Below are 17,187 nucleotides of genomic sequence, written 5' to 3'. Positions count from 1 at the left end.
GGCGGCAGATGAATGGGCCTCAGGATCTCGCCACGGTATCTCTGTGCATTCAAATATTTATCGATAAAATGCAATTGTGTACGTTGTCTGAAGCTTATGCCTGCCTGTACCATAACCCCACCGCCACCATCTGGCACTCTGTTCACAACATTGACATCAGCAAACCACTTGCCCACACAACACCATACATGTGGTGTCTCCCGGGTGGCGCAGTGGTCTAGGGCACTGCATCGCAGTGCTAGCTGCGCTACCAGAGTCTCTGGGTTCGCGCCCAGGCTGGGCTGGGTTCGCGCCCAGGCTCTGTCGCAGCCGGCCGCAACCGGGAGGTCCGTGGGGCGACGCACAATTGGCATAGCGTCGTCTGGGTTAGGGAGGGTTTGGCTGGTAGGGATATCCTTGTCTCAGTATGTAAAATGTAATAAAATGTATGCACTCTACTGTAAGTCGCTCTGGATAAGAGCGTCTGCTAAATGACTAAAAAAAATAAAAATAAAAATGTGGTCTGCAGTTGTGAGGACGGTTGGACGTACTGCCAAATTCTCTGGAGGCAGCTTATGGTAGAGAAATGAACATCCAATTCTCTGGCAACAGCTCCGTTGGACATTCCTGCAGTCAGCATGACAATTGCACGCTCCTTCAAAACTTGAGACATCTGTGGCATTGTGTTGTGTGACAAAAACTGCACATTTTAGAGTGGCCTTTTATTGTCCCCAGCACAAGGTGCACCTGTGTAATGATCATGCTGTTAAATCAGATTCTTGATATGCCACACCTGCCAGGTTGGTGGATTATCTTGGCAAAGGAGAAATGCTCACTAACAGGGATGTAAACAAATTTGTGCACAACATTTGAGAGAAATAACCTTTTTTGTGCATATGGAACATTTCAGGGATCTTTTATTTCAGCTTACGAAACACTTTACAAACACTTTGCAGCTTATAAACGCACTTTACATGTTGCGTTTATATTTTTGTAAAGTGAAGAAGTTAACACACATACTGAACCCCCCCCACCACACACACACACACACACACACCTTGAAGGGTATCTCAGTGGTCATGGTAAAGCCGTGCGTGATGTAAGGTTCCTCATCCTGCGGCCGTCCCTTCCAACAGTCCAGCTCTATACAGCGACAGCCAGTCAGCAACACCTGGCGATACATCTCCACCGATGACAGACCGGTCAACTGACCAACTGTGCGGTGGGGGGGGGGGGGGTAGATGAGGTAAGAATGAGTGAGATTAGTGTGCGAGTGTGCGAGTGTGCGAGTGTATCATTGTGTGTGTGTGTGTGTGGCATGTGTATCCATGTGCAGTGTGTATGCGTGTGTGTGTGGGTGAGAGGATACCTATTCAGTTGCACAACTGAATGTGTTCAACTAAATGTGTCTTCCACATTTAACCCCTCTGAATCAGAGAGGTGCGGGGGGCTATCTGAATCGACGTCCATGTCATTGGCGCCTGGGGAGCAGTTGTTCTTGTGGATTAACTGCCTTGCTCAAGGGCAGAACGGTTGATTTTTTCCATTTTGCCGGCACAGGGATTCAAACCAGCGACCTTTCAGTTACTGGCCCAACGCTCTTAACCGCTAGGCTACCTGTGTGTGTGTAGCTGTGAGGCTTGTCTGTGTGCATATCTCAGTGTGTGTGAACTTGTGACGTGTTTGCATGCATTTGAGCGTGTGCATTTGTGTGTGTGTCCGGGTGTGTGTCTGTACCTACCTGTGAGGTAGGTGTTGTGTGAAGAGTTGATGAAGTAGTGGGACAGGGGCTGGTTCATATCATCTATGATATCTAGTCTCTCTGGTGGGACGATAGTATTCTCCTCTCCTCCTAGATATTTACTGAACCCCATCAGACTGATCTGATCTGGGGGGGGGGGGGGGGGGGGGGGGGGGAGAGTAAGAGAGAGAGAGAGAGAGAGAGAGAGAGAGAGAGAGAGAGAGAGAGAGAGAGAGAGAGAGAGAGAGAGAGAGACAGAGAGAGACAGAGAGAGACAGAGAGAGACAGAGAGAGAGAGGGAGAGAGAGAAAGTGGGAAGAGAAGTGAGTGATCAAAAATAAACACATACAGGTGTCTGTGCAAACACATATACACACAACAACCACAAACACAGTCTCTCTCTGCCCCCATTACCTCTCTCCAGCTGGCTGGCATTGCTCTGGTATTTCTCCATCAGCTGTCTGATCTGCTCTCTCTTCAGAGGAGGATAGAGGACCTCGTTGAGACGAGAGTCTCTCTGACGACGGTTTATAAAGTCTGTCAGCTGATCCAAGGAGAGGAAAGGCTTTCCCCTAGAACCACTGAGGGGAGGGGGGGGGTTCAAGAGAAAATAGTGTTGAGATTTGAATCTGGTGCAGCCTAGCATCACAACATTCTATTACGATGGCATCATAACATGTTATTTTGGTGTATGTGTGCGCTTGTTTGTTTGTGTGTGTGTGTGTGTGTGTGTGTGTGTGTGTGTGTGTGTGTGTGTGTGTATGTGCGCACGTTCATGCATTCGTGTGTGTGAGTGACTCACAGCTCGACAAAGATGCGTTCTATCTCTGGTCGTAGACAGAGACTGTGTAGAAAGCTCTGGAACATTTCCCATGTAAAATCATCTGGCTTAATGCCCTCCACCTACAGCGAGGTGGCGAGGGATGAAGGGAGGCGGAGAGAGGGAGGCAGGGAGAAAGAGTGAGAGAAGAGATAAAGTGTCAGTTGAAAGGCTTCTACACATCTATCAAACTACAGCAAACTAACTATTGATCTGTTGGGTTGTTTTCCCCGCAACACCAACTGGTGGAACTATGAACAACTATGTCCAGCTACACATCATCAAGATTCTCTCAGCAACTGTCCGTAGATGGTTGGGTTTAGTTTAATAGATGTGTAAAAGCCTTGACAGTCAGTTTAACAGCCCTTCTGTTATTGTATCAGCAGGGGGCAGAATGGGACAATAATAACACACGGTCCTGGTATGACCAGCTACATACAACAGTTACCAGGGCAACACACTATGTTGCCAAGGCACTGATATGTATATATATATATATATGTGTGTGTGTGTGTGTGTGTGTGTGTGTGTGTGTGTGTGTGTGTGTGTGTGTGTGTGTGTGTGTGTGTGTGTGTGTGTGTGTGTGTGTGTGTGTGTGTATTCATAGGGAGAAATGGTCTACGACTAAAGCCTCCCACATGCTATTTTACACTCAACTATGATGTTTGGTGCAGTAATTCTCAAGTGAAAAATTGTGCATGAAAACGAGTCATCTATCGTTCAATGACAACAAGCACTTCATTGAAGAATCCCTACTGTTGACCAATGACCGACGAAGGTGCAAAGACTTGAATTTGTGTGCACGAACAGCCGAAAAAACCCTTGCCGAAAACCAAAACGTCACAAAATGTTGTAATAATACAGTATATGCACAAACTGTTCTGAACTGTTTCAGATGGGAAGCATGCGGACGGCTTAAGGGACACCACGAGATTACGGAGGAAATGGGTTTGAACTTTGACCTTTGAACCTGACTTTGCAATGCTTTCAGCAGTTCACATATGCTGATCAGCTCTAGGGGCAACTTCATCCTACACCGTATTTACTGATAGACATAAATGGAGGATTATGGACGAATTTGATAACTGATAACTGTGCCAGACAGGTTAGAGATGAGGTCATTGGTTATAGTTCAAGATATTGTTTACCCTGATCAGACCACACTATTCCAACCACATGAATAAATTAAGGATTGTGGATCAATAATAATTTTACTGATAACTATGACAGAGAGGTGATTATAGATTGATAGTTAATTCATTGATTGAGTGATTGATAGATTACCCTGTTGGGGACCAAACCACACTGCTCCAGCGCTGTCTCCACTCGCTTCTTATCTGAAAACATCTTAAGAATACTGAGCGAGAAAGAGTGAGGGAGGGAAAGAGGGAGAGGGGGAGGGAGGGAGACAGAGGGAGGCAGGGAGACAGAGGGAGGAAGATGAGGAGGGGAGGGAAGAGAGAGCGAGAGACTTGTTCAGCATTGCTGATTTGGCAACACAAAAAAAGATTGTCACACCAATAAAGCATTTCAACTGAATTGAAATGGAGAGAGATGGAGGGGGAGAGGATGTGTGATCGTTAGAATCCATCTTACTAAATTGGATGTAATAATTAAGTTCACCTAAGCACGTTGCATTTAGTTTGGAAACAAACTGTTACATTGGCTGGATTTCAGTTACATTAAAATTAGTTGAGAGGGATAGAGAGCCAGAAGGAGAGAAAAAGAGAGAGAAGGTAGAGAACAACAGAGGGAGAAAGTGAAACTGAGAAAGTGGAAAGTCATGTCTGATAACTATGTCAGGAATGGCAGAAGTGTGTATGTGTGTGTCTCACTTCTTCACTGGAATCTTTCCATCCTGATTCACCTGCAACTTTAACTTGGTGTACCTGAGAAAGAGAGAGAGAGAGAGCATCAAAAAACATGCTATTTCAGTATGAATAAGATGCACACCACACACACACAACTTACGCTTTGAGGAGGAATGTGTTGCGAGATGCATTCTGAGACAGAATGTTTGTGGCCAGTTTAAACAGCTCCTCTGTCCACACCTGAACATACACACACACATTGAACAATTATTATCAAGAACAGTGATACACACACAAACACATACATGATCAGCACTTACAATCATAACTGTAATACCACCCACAGTTACATAAACACAAACAACAGACTCAATATCACAAAGAACACAATCAGTGCAGGGACTGAGAGACACAGGACATGTCCCAAATGGCACCCCATTCCCTATATAGTGCACTGCTTTTGACTAAGGCCCATAGGGCTCTGGTGAAAAGTAGTGCACTATGTAGGGAATAGGGTGTCATTTGGGGGACACACAGAAGGGGAAAACAGAGGGAGTGGAGGGGGAAGGAAGGAGGGAGGGATGAGAGAGATGAATGCAAACATAAAAGAGATGGAGTGAAAGAGAGAAAGGAGGAGGGAACAAACAACAGGAACAGGTGAGCAGCTCAGTGTTAGAGGGTGAGAGGAGAGAGAGTGAGAGAGAGAGAAACAGAAAAAACATAAGCAGAGAGAGAAGAGAGTGATAGATGGAGATTATATTGTTTATTTGTTAAGTCAAGGAAGGAGGAAAGATGGAATGAAGATACAAAGGTAACGATATAGAGAGGCAAGTGAGAGAGGGATTTGAGAGATGAGTAGAGGTGTTTCCATTGTAAGTCAAGGAAGGAAGGGAGAGAGAGTGAAGGGGACAGAGGTAGCAATAGGTGAGAGGAGAGAAGAGGAGTGAGAGGAGGGATGGATGATAGGAGAGGATAAAATAAAGTGATAAAGGGGTGAGAGGAGATGAGAGGAGAGGAGGGAACAGAGTGAGAGGGATGAGACGAGAGGTCTTTCCATGGTAATCCAAGGAAGGAGGGAAGAGGGAGAAAAGGGGCAGAGGGAACAAGAAAGGAGTGATAGAGGGATGATAGGAGAGACGATAGTGATAGAGGGATGAGAGAAGATAGTGATAGAGGGATGAGAGTAGTGATGGATGAGAGGGGAGGAGAGAGAAAGGTATTTCCATGGTAACCTTGGCAGTGTCTTCCTGCATGGCCTGGAAGTTGAGGAAGGATACGTTGACCAGGTCATTGCCGTGGACAACCGTTACCAGCTTCCCCTCCACGGCAACACCTCCTTCGCCTGGTTTACCGAACCCCAAAACCTCTCTGACACGTGGGTCCTACCAGAGACAATACACAACACTATAACTACACACTAAAAACATGTAACAACACATTATAAACATGTTAATAACCGCAGCACTTCTGTTACTGAACCCAGTGCACCTCTTAATACCGGGTCCTATGGGAGAGAACGTACAACACGTTAGTAAAATACAATATGCTAATAATATACTAAATACACGCTAAGAACGTACTAACTACACCATAACCACATACACATCAGTAACGCATCACTGACACACGGTCCTTCAACATACATACACAAACTAACAACATACCAACTACCATCGTCCTTCCCAGCTTTGGACATTTTTCTATACTTTACTGTTCATTCTCTATAAGAGGGATCATCAACTACACTGAACAAAATGTGTTGGTCCCATGTTTAATGAGCTGAAATAAAATATCCCAGAAATGTTTCATATGCACAAAAAGCTTATTTCTCTCAAATGTTGTGCACAAATCTGTTTTCATCCCTGTTAGTGAGCACTTTGCCAAGACCTGACAGGTGTGGCATATCCAGAAGCTGACTAAACAGCATGATCATAACAGGTGCATCTTGTGCTGAGGACAATAAAAGGCCACTTTAAAAAAATATATATAATAATAATTTCACCTTTATTTAACCAGGTAGGCTAGTTGAGAACAAGTTATCATTTACAACTGCGACCTGGCCAAGAATAAAGCAAAGCAGTTCGATACATACAACACCACAGAGTTACACATGGAATAAACAAAACATACAGTCAATAATACAGGTGAAGAAAATCTATATACACTGTGTGCAAATTAGGTAAGATAAGGGAGGTAAGGCAATAAATAGGCAATGGTGGCAAAGTAATTACAATATACCAATTAGACACTGGAGTGATTGATGTACAGAAGACGAACGTGCAAGTAGAGATACTGGGGTGCAAAGGAGCAAGATAAATAAATAAATACAGTATGGGGATGAGGTAGTTGGACGAGCTATTTGCAGATGGGCTATGTACAGGTGCAGTGATCTGTGAGCTGCTCTGACAGCTGGTGCTTAAAGCTAGTGAGGGAGATATGAGTCTCCAGCTTCAGTGATTTTTGCAGTTCGTTCCAGTCATTGGCAGCAGAGAACTGGAAGGAAAGGTGGCCAAAGGAGGAATTGGCTTTGGGGGTGACCAGTGAGATATACCTGCTGGAGCGCGTGCTATGGGTGGGTGCTGCTATGGTGACCAGTGAGCTGAGATAAGGTGGGGCTTTACCTAGCAGAGACTTGTAGATGACCTGGAGCCAGTGGATTTGGCAACGAGTATGAAGCGAGGGCCAGCCAACGAGAGTGTACAGGTCGCAGTGGTGGGTAGTATATGGGGCTTTGGTGACAAAATGGATGGCACTGTGATAGACTGCATCCAATTTGTTGAGTAGAGTGTTGGAGGCCATTTTGTAAATGACATCGCCGAAGTCAAGGATCGGTAGGATGGTCAGTTTTACGAGGGTATGTTTGGCAGCATGAGTGAAGGATGCTTTGTTGCGAAATAGGAAGAAGATTCTAGATTTAATTTTGGATTGGAGATGCTTAATGTGAGTCTGGAAGGAGAGTTTACAGTCTAACCAGACACCTAGGTATTTGTAGTTGTCCACATATTCTAAGTCAGAACCGTCCAGAGTAGTGATGCTGGACGGGCGGGCAGGTGTGGGCAGCGACCGGTTGAAGAGCATGCATTTAGTTTGCATTTAAGAGCAGTTGGAGGCCACGGAAGGAGAGTTGTATGGCATTGAAGCTCGTCTGTAGGTTAGTTAACACAGTGTCCAAAGAAGGGCCAGAAGTATACAGAACGGTGTCGTCTGCGTAGAGGTGGATCAGAGAATCACCAGCAGCAAGAGCGACATCATTGATGTATACAGAGAAGAGAGTCGGCCCAAGAATTGAACTCTGTGGCACCCCCATAGAGACTGCCAGAGGTTCGGACAACAGGCCCTCCAATTTGACACACTGAACTCTATCAGAGAAGTAGTTGGTGAACCAGGCGAGGCAGTCATTTGAGAAATCAAGGCTGTTTTGTCTGCCGATAAGAATGTGGTGATTGACAGAGTCGAAAGCCTTGGCCAGGTTGATGAAGACGGCTGCACAGTAATGTCTCTTATCGATGGTGGTTATGATATCGTTTAGAACCTTGAACGTGGCTGAGGTGCACCCATGACCAGCTCTGAAACCAGATTGCATAGCGGAGAAGGTACGGTGGGATTCGAAATGGTCAGTAGTCTGTTTATTAACTTGGCTTTTGAAGACCTTAGAAAGACAGGGTAGGATAGATATAGGTCTGTAGCAGTTTGGGTCTAGAGTGTCTCCCCTTTGAAGAGGATGAAAGCTGCAGCTTTCCAATCTTTGACAATCTGAAACGATACGAAAGAGAGGTTGAACAGGCTAGTAATAAGGGTTGCAACAATTTCGGCAGATATTTTTACAAAGAGAGGGTCCAGATTGTCTAGCCCGGCTCATTTGTAGGTGTCCAGATTTTGCAGCTCTTTCAGAACATCAGCTATCTGGATTTGGGTGAAGGAGAAATGGTGGAGGCTTGGGCGAGTTGCTGTGGGGGGTGCAAGGCAGTTGGCTACCCCTACCCGGGGTAGGGGTAGCCAGGTGGAAAGCATGGCCAGCCGTAGAAAAATGCTTGTTGAAATTCTCAATTAAAGCAGATTTATTGGTGGTGACAGTGTTTCCTAGCCTCAACTGGGAGGAGGTGCTCTTATTCTCCATGGAATTTACAGTATCCCAGAACTTTTTTGAGTTTGTGCTACAGGATGCAAATTTCTGTTTGAAAAGGGTAGCCTTAGCTTTCCTAACTGCCTGTGTATATTGGTTCCTAACGTCCCTGAAAAGTTGCATATCATGGGTGCTGTTCGATGCTAATGCAGTACGCCACAGGATGTTTTTGTACTGGTCAAGGGCAGACAGGTCTGGAGTGAACCAAGGGCTATATCTGTTCCTGGTTCTACATTTTTTGACTGGAGCATGCTTATTTAATAATGGTGAGGAAGGCACTTTTAAAGAATAACCAAATGTGCAGTTTTGTCACACAACACAACGCCAGAGATGTCTCAAGTTTTGAGGGAGCGTGCAATTGGCATGCTGACTGAAGGAATGTCCACCAGAGCTGTTGCCAGATAATTGCATGTTCATTTCTCTACCATAAGCTGCCTCCAACTTCATTTATAGAGAATTTGGCAGTAACCACGCCAGCCCAGGAACTCCACATCTGGCTTCTTCAACTGTGGGATCGTCTGGGGGGGTGGGGGGGGTGCTGAGGAGTATTCCTGTAATAAAGCTCTTTAGTCAGGAAAAACACATTCTGATTGGCTGGGCCTGGCTGCCAAGTTGGTGGGCCTATGCCCTCCAAGGCCCACCCATGGAGGCACACCTGCCTAGTCATGTGAAATCCATAGATTAGGGTCTAATGAATTTATTTCAATTGACTGATTTCCTTAGATGAAATCTAATTCAGTAAAGTCTTTATTGAGCGGATGGTCAGGGGGCCGGAACATAAATACAAATAATTTGTAGATTGCAAACTGACAGCAAGAAGCCCAAACATATATAATATTTGACTAAAACATAGTCATTTCAAACCTTCCTTACATTTGTATAAGATCACGTGTCTCTCATTTCCAGAAAACTTGGGGGGCCAAATATTTCGCCCGCAGTCCACCAGTTGGGTAGTCCTGCTCTATAAGATCTTGTCATTCTGTTCTTCTGTTAATAATATAAACGTTATACTGTATGCAGGGATGCAACTTTGGTTTTAGAAGTGGGGGGATAATATACAGTCGAAGTCGGAAGTTTACATACACCTTAGCCAAATACATTTAAACTCAGTTTTTCACAATTCCTGACATTTAATCCTAGTAAAAATTCCCTGTCTTAGGTCAGTTAGGATCACCACTGTAATTTAAGAATGTCAAATGTCAGAATAATAGTAGAGAGAATGATTTATTACAGCTTTTATTTCTTTCATCACATTCCCAGTGGGTCAGAAGTTTACATACACTCAATTAGTATTTGGTAGCATTGCCTTTAAATTGTTTAACTTGGGTAAAACATTTCAGGTAGCCTTCCAAAAGCTTCCCACAATAAGTTAGGTGAATTTTGGCCCATTCCTCCTGACAGAGCTGGTGTAACTGAGTCAGGTTTGTAGGCCTCTTTGCTCGCACACGCTTTTTTCAGTTCTGCCCACAAATGTTCTATGGGATTGAGGTCAGGGCTTTGTGATGGCCACTCCAATACCTTGACTTTGTTGTCCATAAGCCATTTTACCACAACTTTGGAAGTATGCTTGGGGTCATTGTCCATTTGGAAGACCCATTTGCGACCAAGCTTTAACTTCCTGACTGATGTCTTGAGATGTTGCTTCAATTTATCCACATAATTATCGTTCCTCTTGATACCATCCATTTTGTGAAGTGCACCAGACCCTCCTGCAGCAAAGCACCCCCACAACATGATGCTGCCACCCCTGTGCTACATGGTTGGGATGGTGTCCTTCAGCTTGCAAGCATCCCCCTTTTTCCTCCAAACACAACGATGGTCATTATGGCCAAACAGTTCAATTTTTCTTTCATCAGAACAGAGGACATTTCTCCAAAAAGTACGATTTTTGTCCCCATGTGCAGTTGCAAAACCGTAGTCTGTCTTTTTTATGGCGGTTTTGGCGCAGTGGCTTCTTCCTTGCTGAGCGGCCGTTCAGGTTGTCGTTATAGGACTCATTTTACTGTGGATATAGATAGTTTTGTACCTGTATCCTCCACCATCTTCACAAGGTCCTTTGCTGTTGTTCTGGGATTGATCTGCACTTTTCGCACCAAGGTAAGTCCATCTCTAGGAGACAGAATGCGTCTCCTTCCTGAGCGGTATGACGGCTGCGTGGTCCCATGGTGTTTATACTTGCGTACAATTCTTTGTACAGATGAACATGGTACCTTCAGCCGTTTGGAAATTTCTCCCAAGGATGAACCAGACTTGTGGAGGTCTACAATTTCTTTTCTGAGGTATTGGCTGATTTCTTTGGATGATGTCAAGCAAAGAGGCACTGAGTTTGAAGGTAGGCCTTGAAATACATCCACAGGTACACCTCCAATTGACTCAAATTATGTCAATTAGCCTATCAGAAGCTTCTAAAGTCATGAAATCATCTTGTGGAATTTTCCAAGCGGTTTAAAGGCACAGTCAAACTTCTGGCCCACTGGAATTGTGATTCAGTGAATTATATTATTATATCTAAACAATAGTTGGAAAAATTATTTGTCATGCACAAAGTAGATGTCCTAACCGACTTGCCAAAACTATAGTTTGTTAACAAGAATTTTGTGGAGTGGTTGAAAAACGAGTTTTAATGACTCCAACATAAGGGTATGTAAACTTCCGACTTCAACTGTAGGTGTTCCTTTTGTCCAGGTGGGAAAGGGCAGTGTGGAGTCCAATAGAGATTGCATCATCTGTGGATCTGTTGGTGCGGTATGCAAATTGGAGTGGGTCTAGGGTTTCTGGGATAATGGTGTTGATGTGAGCCATGACCAGTCTTTCAAAGCATTTCATGGCTACAGACGTGAGTGCTATGGGTCAGTAGTCATTTAGGCAGGCTACCTTGGCGTTCTTGGGCACAGGGAATATGGTGGTCTGCTTGAAACATGTTGGTATTACAGACTCAGACAGGGAGAGGTTGAAAATGTCAGTGAAGAGACTTGCCAGTTGGTCAGCTCATGCTCGGAGCACACGTCCTGGTAATTCGTCTGGCCCAGCGGCCTTCTGAATGTTGACCTGTTTAAAGGTCTTACTCACATCAGCTGCGGAGAGCGTGATCACACAGTCATCCAGAACAGCTGATGCTCTCATGCATGTTCCAGTGTTACTTGCCTCGAAGCAAGCATAGAAGTTATTTAGCTCATCTGGTAGCCTCGTGTCACTGGGCAGCTCTTGGCTCTGCTTACCTTTGTAGTCTGTAATAGTTTGCAAGCCCTGCCACATCAGACGGGCATCGGCGCCGATATAGTACGATTTGATCTTAGTCCTGTATTGACTCTTTTCCTGTTTGAAGGTTCGTCGGAGGGCATAGCGGGATTTCTTACAAGCTTCTGGGTTAGAGTCCCGCTCCTTGAAAGCGGCAGCTCTACCCTTTAGCTCAGTGCGAATGTTGCCTGTAATCCATGGCTTATGGTTGGGGTATGTACGTACAGTCACTGATAAGGCCAGTGACTGATGTGGTGTACTCCTCAATGCCATCGGAAGAATTCCGGAACATATTCCAGTCTGTGCTAGCAAAACAGTCCAGTAGTTTAGCATCTGTTCATCTGACCACTTTTTTTTGGACCGAGTCACTGGTGCTTCCTGCGTAAATGTTTGCTTGTAAGCAGGAATCAGGAGGATAGAGTTATGGTCAGATTAGCAAAATGGAAGACGAGGGAGAGCTTTGTACATGTCTCTGTGTGTGGAGTAAAGATGGTCTAGAAATGTTTCCCTCTAATTGCACATTTAACATGCTGATAGAAATTCGGTAAAACTGATTTATGTTTCCCTGCATTAAAGTCACCGGCCACTAGGAGTGCCGCCTCTGGATGAGCGTTTTCCTGTTTGCTTATGGCAGAATACAGCTCATTGAGTGCGGTTTTAGTGCCAACCTCGCTCTGTGGTGGATGTAAACAGCTACGAAAAATGCAGATGAAAACTCTCTAGGTAGATAGTGTGGTCTACAGCTTATCATGAGGTACTCTACCTCAGGAGAGCAAAACTTTGAGACTTCCTTAGATATCGTTCACCAGCTTATGCATAGGCCCCCTGCCCCATGTGTTACCAGAGGCTGCTGTTCTGTCTTGCTGATAGAGTGTATAACCCGCCAGCTGTATGTTCTTAATGTCGTCGTTCAGCCACGATTCGGTGAAACATAAGATATTACAGTTATTACTGTCCCGTTGGCAGGATATATGTGCATTCAGTTCGTCCCATTTATTTTCCAGCGATTGAACATTAGCTAGCAGAACGGAAGGCAAGGGCAGATTAGCTACTCGTCACCTGATCCTCGCAAGTCACGCTGATCTTTTGCCTCGAAATCTCAGTTTCCTTCTCCAGCGAATTACGGGGATCGGGGCCTGGTCGGGTGTCTGCAGTATATCCCTTGCGTCCAACTCAATGAAGAAGAACTCCTCGTCCGATTTGAGGTGAAGCTCTTTTCGGTCATAAGAGACGGTAGCAGCAACATTATGTAAACAGCCTACCCGACCGCTCAGAGGCATCCTCATGGTCCTAAAGCACATCGTTGCCTCGTTTTGTATCACCATCCAATGATAAAACTGGGGGTGGACAACAATTCAATTTCAGAATGTGGCCCTGTCCCCAGTGAAAGTTGCACCACTGTATATATACTGTATGTATTTAGAACAAAGCAAACAGCATTTTGGGACAATAATGATTCTGTGAGAAAAAAAGAAAAAAAACGTGTGTATGTGCAGATCACAGCAATGAGTTTAGCGTCACACAAACTTGCACAATGGAGAAGGATGACACTGATCTAAGGTCAGTTTTCTATTCTAGCGTGTAGTGATTAAGGTTAGGCTTGGGCGTAAGAGAAGCTGATCCTAGATCTGTGGTTAAGGGGAATGTTGAGGGTGACCTATGCCCGCAGCTTAATCAACTACTTCCTGTGCCACTGTCTCTGTTTACATAATTTCCTGTGAAAGTGTGTGTGTATTTGTGTCCCCTCCCTTTCCCTTGTTTGAGGGTCCAAAGGGGACTGAGATAATCAACTGTCAGACACCCACACACAGATGTTGCTGGCAGCGTGTGTGTGTGTGTGTGTGTGTGTGTGTGTGTGTGTGTGTGTGTGTGTGTGTGTGTGTGTGTGTGTGTGTGTGTGTGTGTGTGTGTGTGTGTGTGTGTGTGTGTGTGTGTGTGTGTGTGTGTGTATGTGTGTGTGTGTGTGTGTGTGTGTGCAACCAGACAAGCAGAGTGACAACTGGAAACCCTTTTCTACACAACACCTTGCACTGAGGACCAGTATGAAGCAAGCATGTGTCATATCCAATGATGTATATATAAACCCTGGATTGCTGATGCTATGTATTGGCCATTGAGAAGCTTTGAAGCCACCGGTCAGCCATATTGGCACACACCATAAAGCCCCACAGTGGAGGTGTCATAATACCCATAAAACCTAGCAGTCAAACAGGGAAATGGTTCCAATCGTTTTTCCACCATTAATTTTTTCCATTGGGGATTTTAGAAACACTTAAAATAAGGGCTGTGTTTTGTGTAGGCTTACCCTGGCGTGACGTTTTGATAACGATGTAAATCTCTCTCGGACAGGTGACTTTTATCAATATGAGAGATTTACACGGTTATCAAAACATCATGCCAGGGTAAGCCTACACGAAACAGCCCTTATTTTAAGTGTTTCTAAAATCCTCTATGGGAAAAATGAATAGTAAAACCATTTCCCTGTCTGACCGCCAGGTTTTATAGAAACTATTACTCACCCTGTGGTACTCAATAGGAATGAATGGAATTCTACAGTATTTCAATTAAATGTTTCAAGAAAAAAATACATATAAACTCAGCAAAAAAAGAAACGTCCCTTTTTCAGGACCCTGTCTTTCAAAGATCATTTGTAAAAATCCAAATAACTTCACAGATCTTCATTGTAAAGGGTTTAAACACTGTTTCCCATGCTTGTTCAATGAACCATAAACAATTAATGAACATGCACCTGTGAAACGGTCGTTAAGACACTAACAGCTTACAGACGTTAGGCAATTAAGGTCACAATTATGAAAATGTAGGACACTAAAGAGGCCTTTCTACTGACTCTGAAAAACACCAAAATATAGATGCCCAGGGTTGCTGCTCATCTGCGTGAATGTGCCTTAGGCATGCTGCAAGAAGGCATGAGGACTGCAGATGTGACAGCGCTACAGGGAGACAGGAAGGACAGCTGATCGTCCTCGCAGTGGCAGACCACGTATAACAACACCTGCACAGAATCGGTATATTCGAACGTCACACCTGCGGGAAAGGTACAGGATGGCAACAACAACTGCCCGAGTTACAACAGGAACACACAATCCCTCCATCAGTGCTCAGATTGTCCGCAATAGGCTGAGAGATGCTGGACTGAGGGCTTGTAGGCCTGTTGTAAGGCAGGTCCTCACCAGACATCACCGGCAACAATGTCGCCTATGGGCACAAACCCACCGTCGCTGGACCAGACAGGACTGGCAAAAAGTGCTCTTGGTCGGATTCGCGTTAATGGTCGAAGGAATGAGCGTTACACGAAAGCATGTACTCTGGAGCGGGATCGATTTGGAGGTGGAGGGTCCGTCATGGTCTGGGACGGTGTGTCACAGCATTTTCGGACTGAGCTTGTTGTCATTGCAGGCAATCTCAACGCTGTGAGTTACAGGGAAGACATCCTCCTCCCTCATGAGGTACTCTTCCTGCAGGCTCATCCTGACATGACCCTCCAGCATGACAATGCCACCAGCCATACTGCTCGTTCTGTGCGTGATTTCCTGCAAGACAGGAATGTCGGTGTTCTGCCATGGCCAGCGAAGAGCCCGGATCTCAATCCCATTGAGCACGTCTGAGACCTGTTGGATCAGAGGGTGAGGGCTAGGGCCATTCCCCCCAGAAATGGCCAGGAACTTGCAGGTGCCTTGGTGGAAGAGTGAGATAACATCTCACAGCAATAACTGGCAAATCTGGTGCAGTCCATGAGGAGGAGATGCACTGCAGTACTTAATGCAGCTGGTGGCCACACCAGAAACTGACTGAACTTGTTCAGTTTATGTCTAAGTTGTTGAATCTTGTTATGTTCATACAAATATTTACACATGTTAAGTTTGCTGAAAATAAACGCAATTGACAGTGAGAGGACATTGTTTTTTTTAGTTTATTTAAGTATTTTTTTGTTGTAGTGGGGAAAGTAACATTAGTAATCTCAAAAAAGTATACTTTAAGGAAATGTTTTCATATATTTTTTAGCTCACATAATATCATTTCAAAGTATACAGTACCAGTCAAAAGTTTGGACACACCTACTCATTCAAGGGTTTTGCTTTATTTTTTACTATTTTCTACATTGTAGAATAATAATGAATACATCAAAACTATGAAATAACACATATGGAATCATATGTAACCAAAAAGGTGCTAAACAAATCAAAATATATTTTAGATTTGAGATTCTTCAAAGTAGCCACCCTTTGCATTGATGACAGCTTTGCACACTCTTGGCATTCTCTCAACCAGCTTCATGAGGTATGCTTTTCCAACAGTCTTGAAGGAGTTCCCACATATGCTGAGCACTTGTTGGCTGCTTTTCCTTCACTCTGCGGTTCAACTCATCCCAAACCATCTCAATTTGGTTGAAGTCGGGTGATTGTGGAGGCCAGGTCATCTGATGCAGCACTCCATCAATCTGTGTGTGTGTTTTGGGTCATTGTCCTGATTGTAAAAAAAATATGATCGTCCCATTAAGTGCAAACCAGATTGGATGGTGTATCACTGCAGAATGCTGTGGTAGCCATGCTGGTTAAGTGTGCCTTGAATTCTAAATAAATAACTGACAGTGTCACCAGCAAAGCACCATCACACGTCCTCCTCCATGCTTCACGGTGCGAACCACACATGCGGAGATCATCCATTCACCTACTCTGCGTCTCACAGACACATGGCGGTTGGAACCAAAAATCTCAAATTTGGACTTATCAGACCAAAGGACAGATTTCAACCGGTCTAATGTCCATTGCTCGTGTTTCTTGGCCCAAGCAAGTCTCTTCTTATTGCTGTCCTTTAGTAGTGTTTTTTTTTCAGCAAGTTTACCATGAAGGCCTGATTCACGCAGTCTCCTCTGAGCAGTTGATGTTGAGATGTGTCTGTTACATGAACTCTGTGAAGTATTTATTTGGGCTGCAATTTCTGAGGCTGGTAACTCTAATGAACTTATCCTCTGTAGCAGAGGATCTGGGTCTTCCTTTGCTGTGGCGGTCCTCATGAGAGCCAGTTTCATCATAGTGCTTGATTTTTTTTGCGACTGCACTTGAAGAAACTTTAAAAGTTCTTGACATTTTCGGTATTGACTGACCTTCATGTCTTAAATTGATGATGGACTGTCGTTTCTCTTTTGTTATTTGAGCTGTTCTTGACATAATATGGACTTAGGCTTTTATCAAATAGGGCTATCTTCTGTATACCATCCGTACCTTGTGACAACAGAACTGATTGGCTCAAACACATTTAGAAGGAAAGAAATTCCACAAATGAACTTTTAACAAGGCACACCTGTTAATTGAAGTTCATTTCAGGTGACTACCTCATGAAGCTGGTTGAGAGAATGCCAAGAGTGTGCAAAGCTGTCATCAAGGCAAATGGTGGCTACTTTGAAGAATATCAAATATATGTTCTGTTTAACACTTTTTGGGTTGCTACATGATTT

At 44.4% G+C, this 17,187-nt stretch overlaps 1 protein-coding gene across 1 annotated transcript in view; it reads right to left on the bottom strand.

Moving 5' to 3' along the window:
- plcb3 (phospholipase C, beta 3 (phosphatidylinositol-specific)) overlaps positions 1-17,187 on the bottom strand; it is a 113,704-nt gene that overhangs the window by 32,103 nt on the left and 64,414 nt on the right. Inside the window, exons 4-11 of the mRNA XM_038996280.1 lie at positions 5,584-5,733; positions 4,512-4,591; positions 4,376-4,429; positions 3,825-3,897; positions 2,523-2,623; positions 2,135-2,301; positions 1,721-1,867; positions 1,037-1,194 (exon numbers count right to left, since the gene is read on the bottom strand). Of these exons, the coding sequence (XP_038852208.1) occupies positions 1,037-1,194; positions 1,721-1,867; positions 2,135-2,301; positions 2,523-2,623; positions 3,825-3,897; positions 4,376-4,429; positions 4,512-4,591; positions 5,584-5,733 (930 nt within the window). The remainder of the gene's footprint in view (positions 1-1,036; positions 1,195-1,720; positions 1,868-2,134; positions 2,302-2,522; positions 2,624-3,824; positions 3,898-4,375; positions 4,430-4,511; positions 4,592-5,583; positions 5,734-17,187) is intronic.

Source organism: Salvelinus namaycush, chromosome 6 (genome assembly GCF_016432855.1).
Source record: "Salvelinus namaycush isolate Seneca chromosome 6, SaNama_1.0, whole genome shotgun sequence".
Classification (NCBI taxonomy): domain Eukaryota; kingdom Metazoa; phylum Chordata; class Actinopteri; order Salmoniformes; family Salmonidae; genus Salvelinus; species Salvelinus namaycush.
This window is presented reverse-complemented; position numbering and strand designations above follow the sequence as displayed.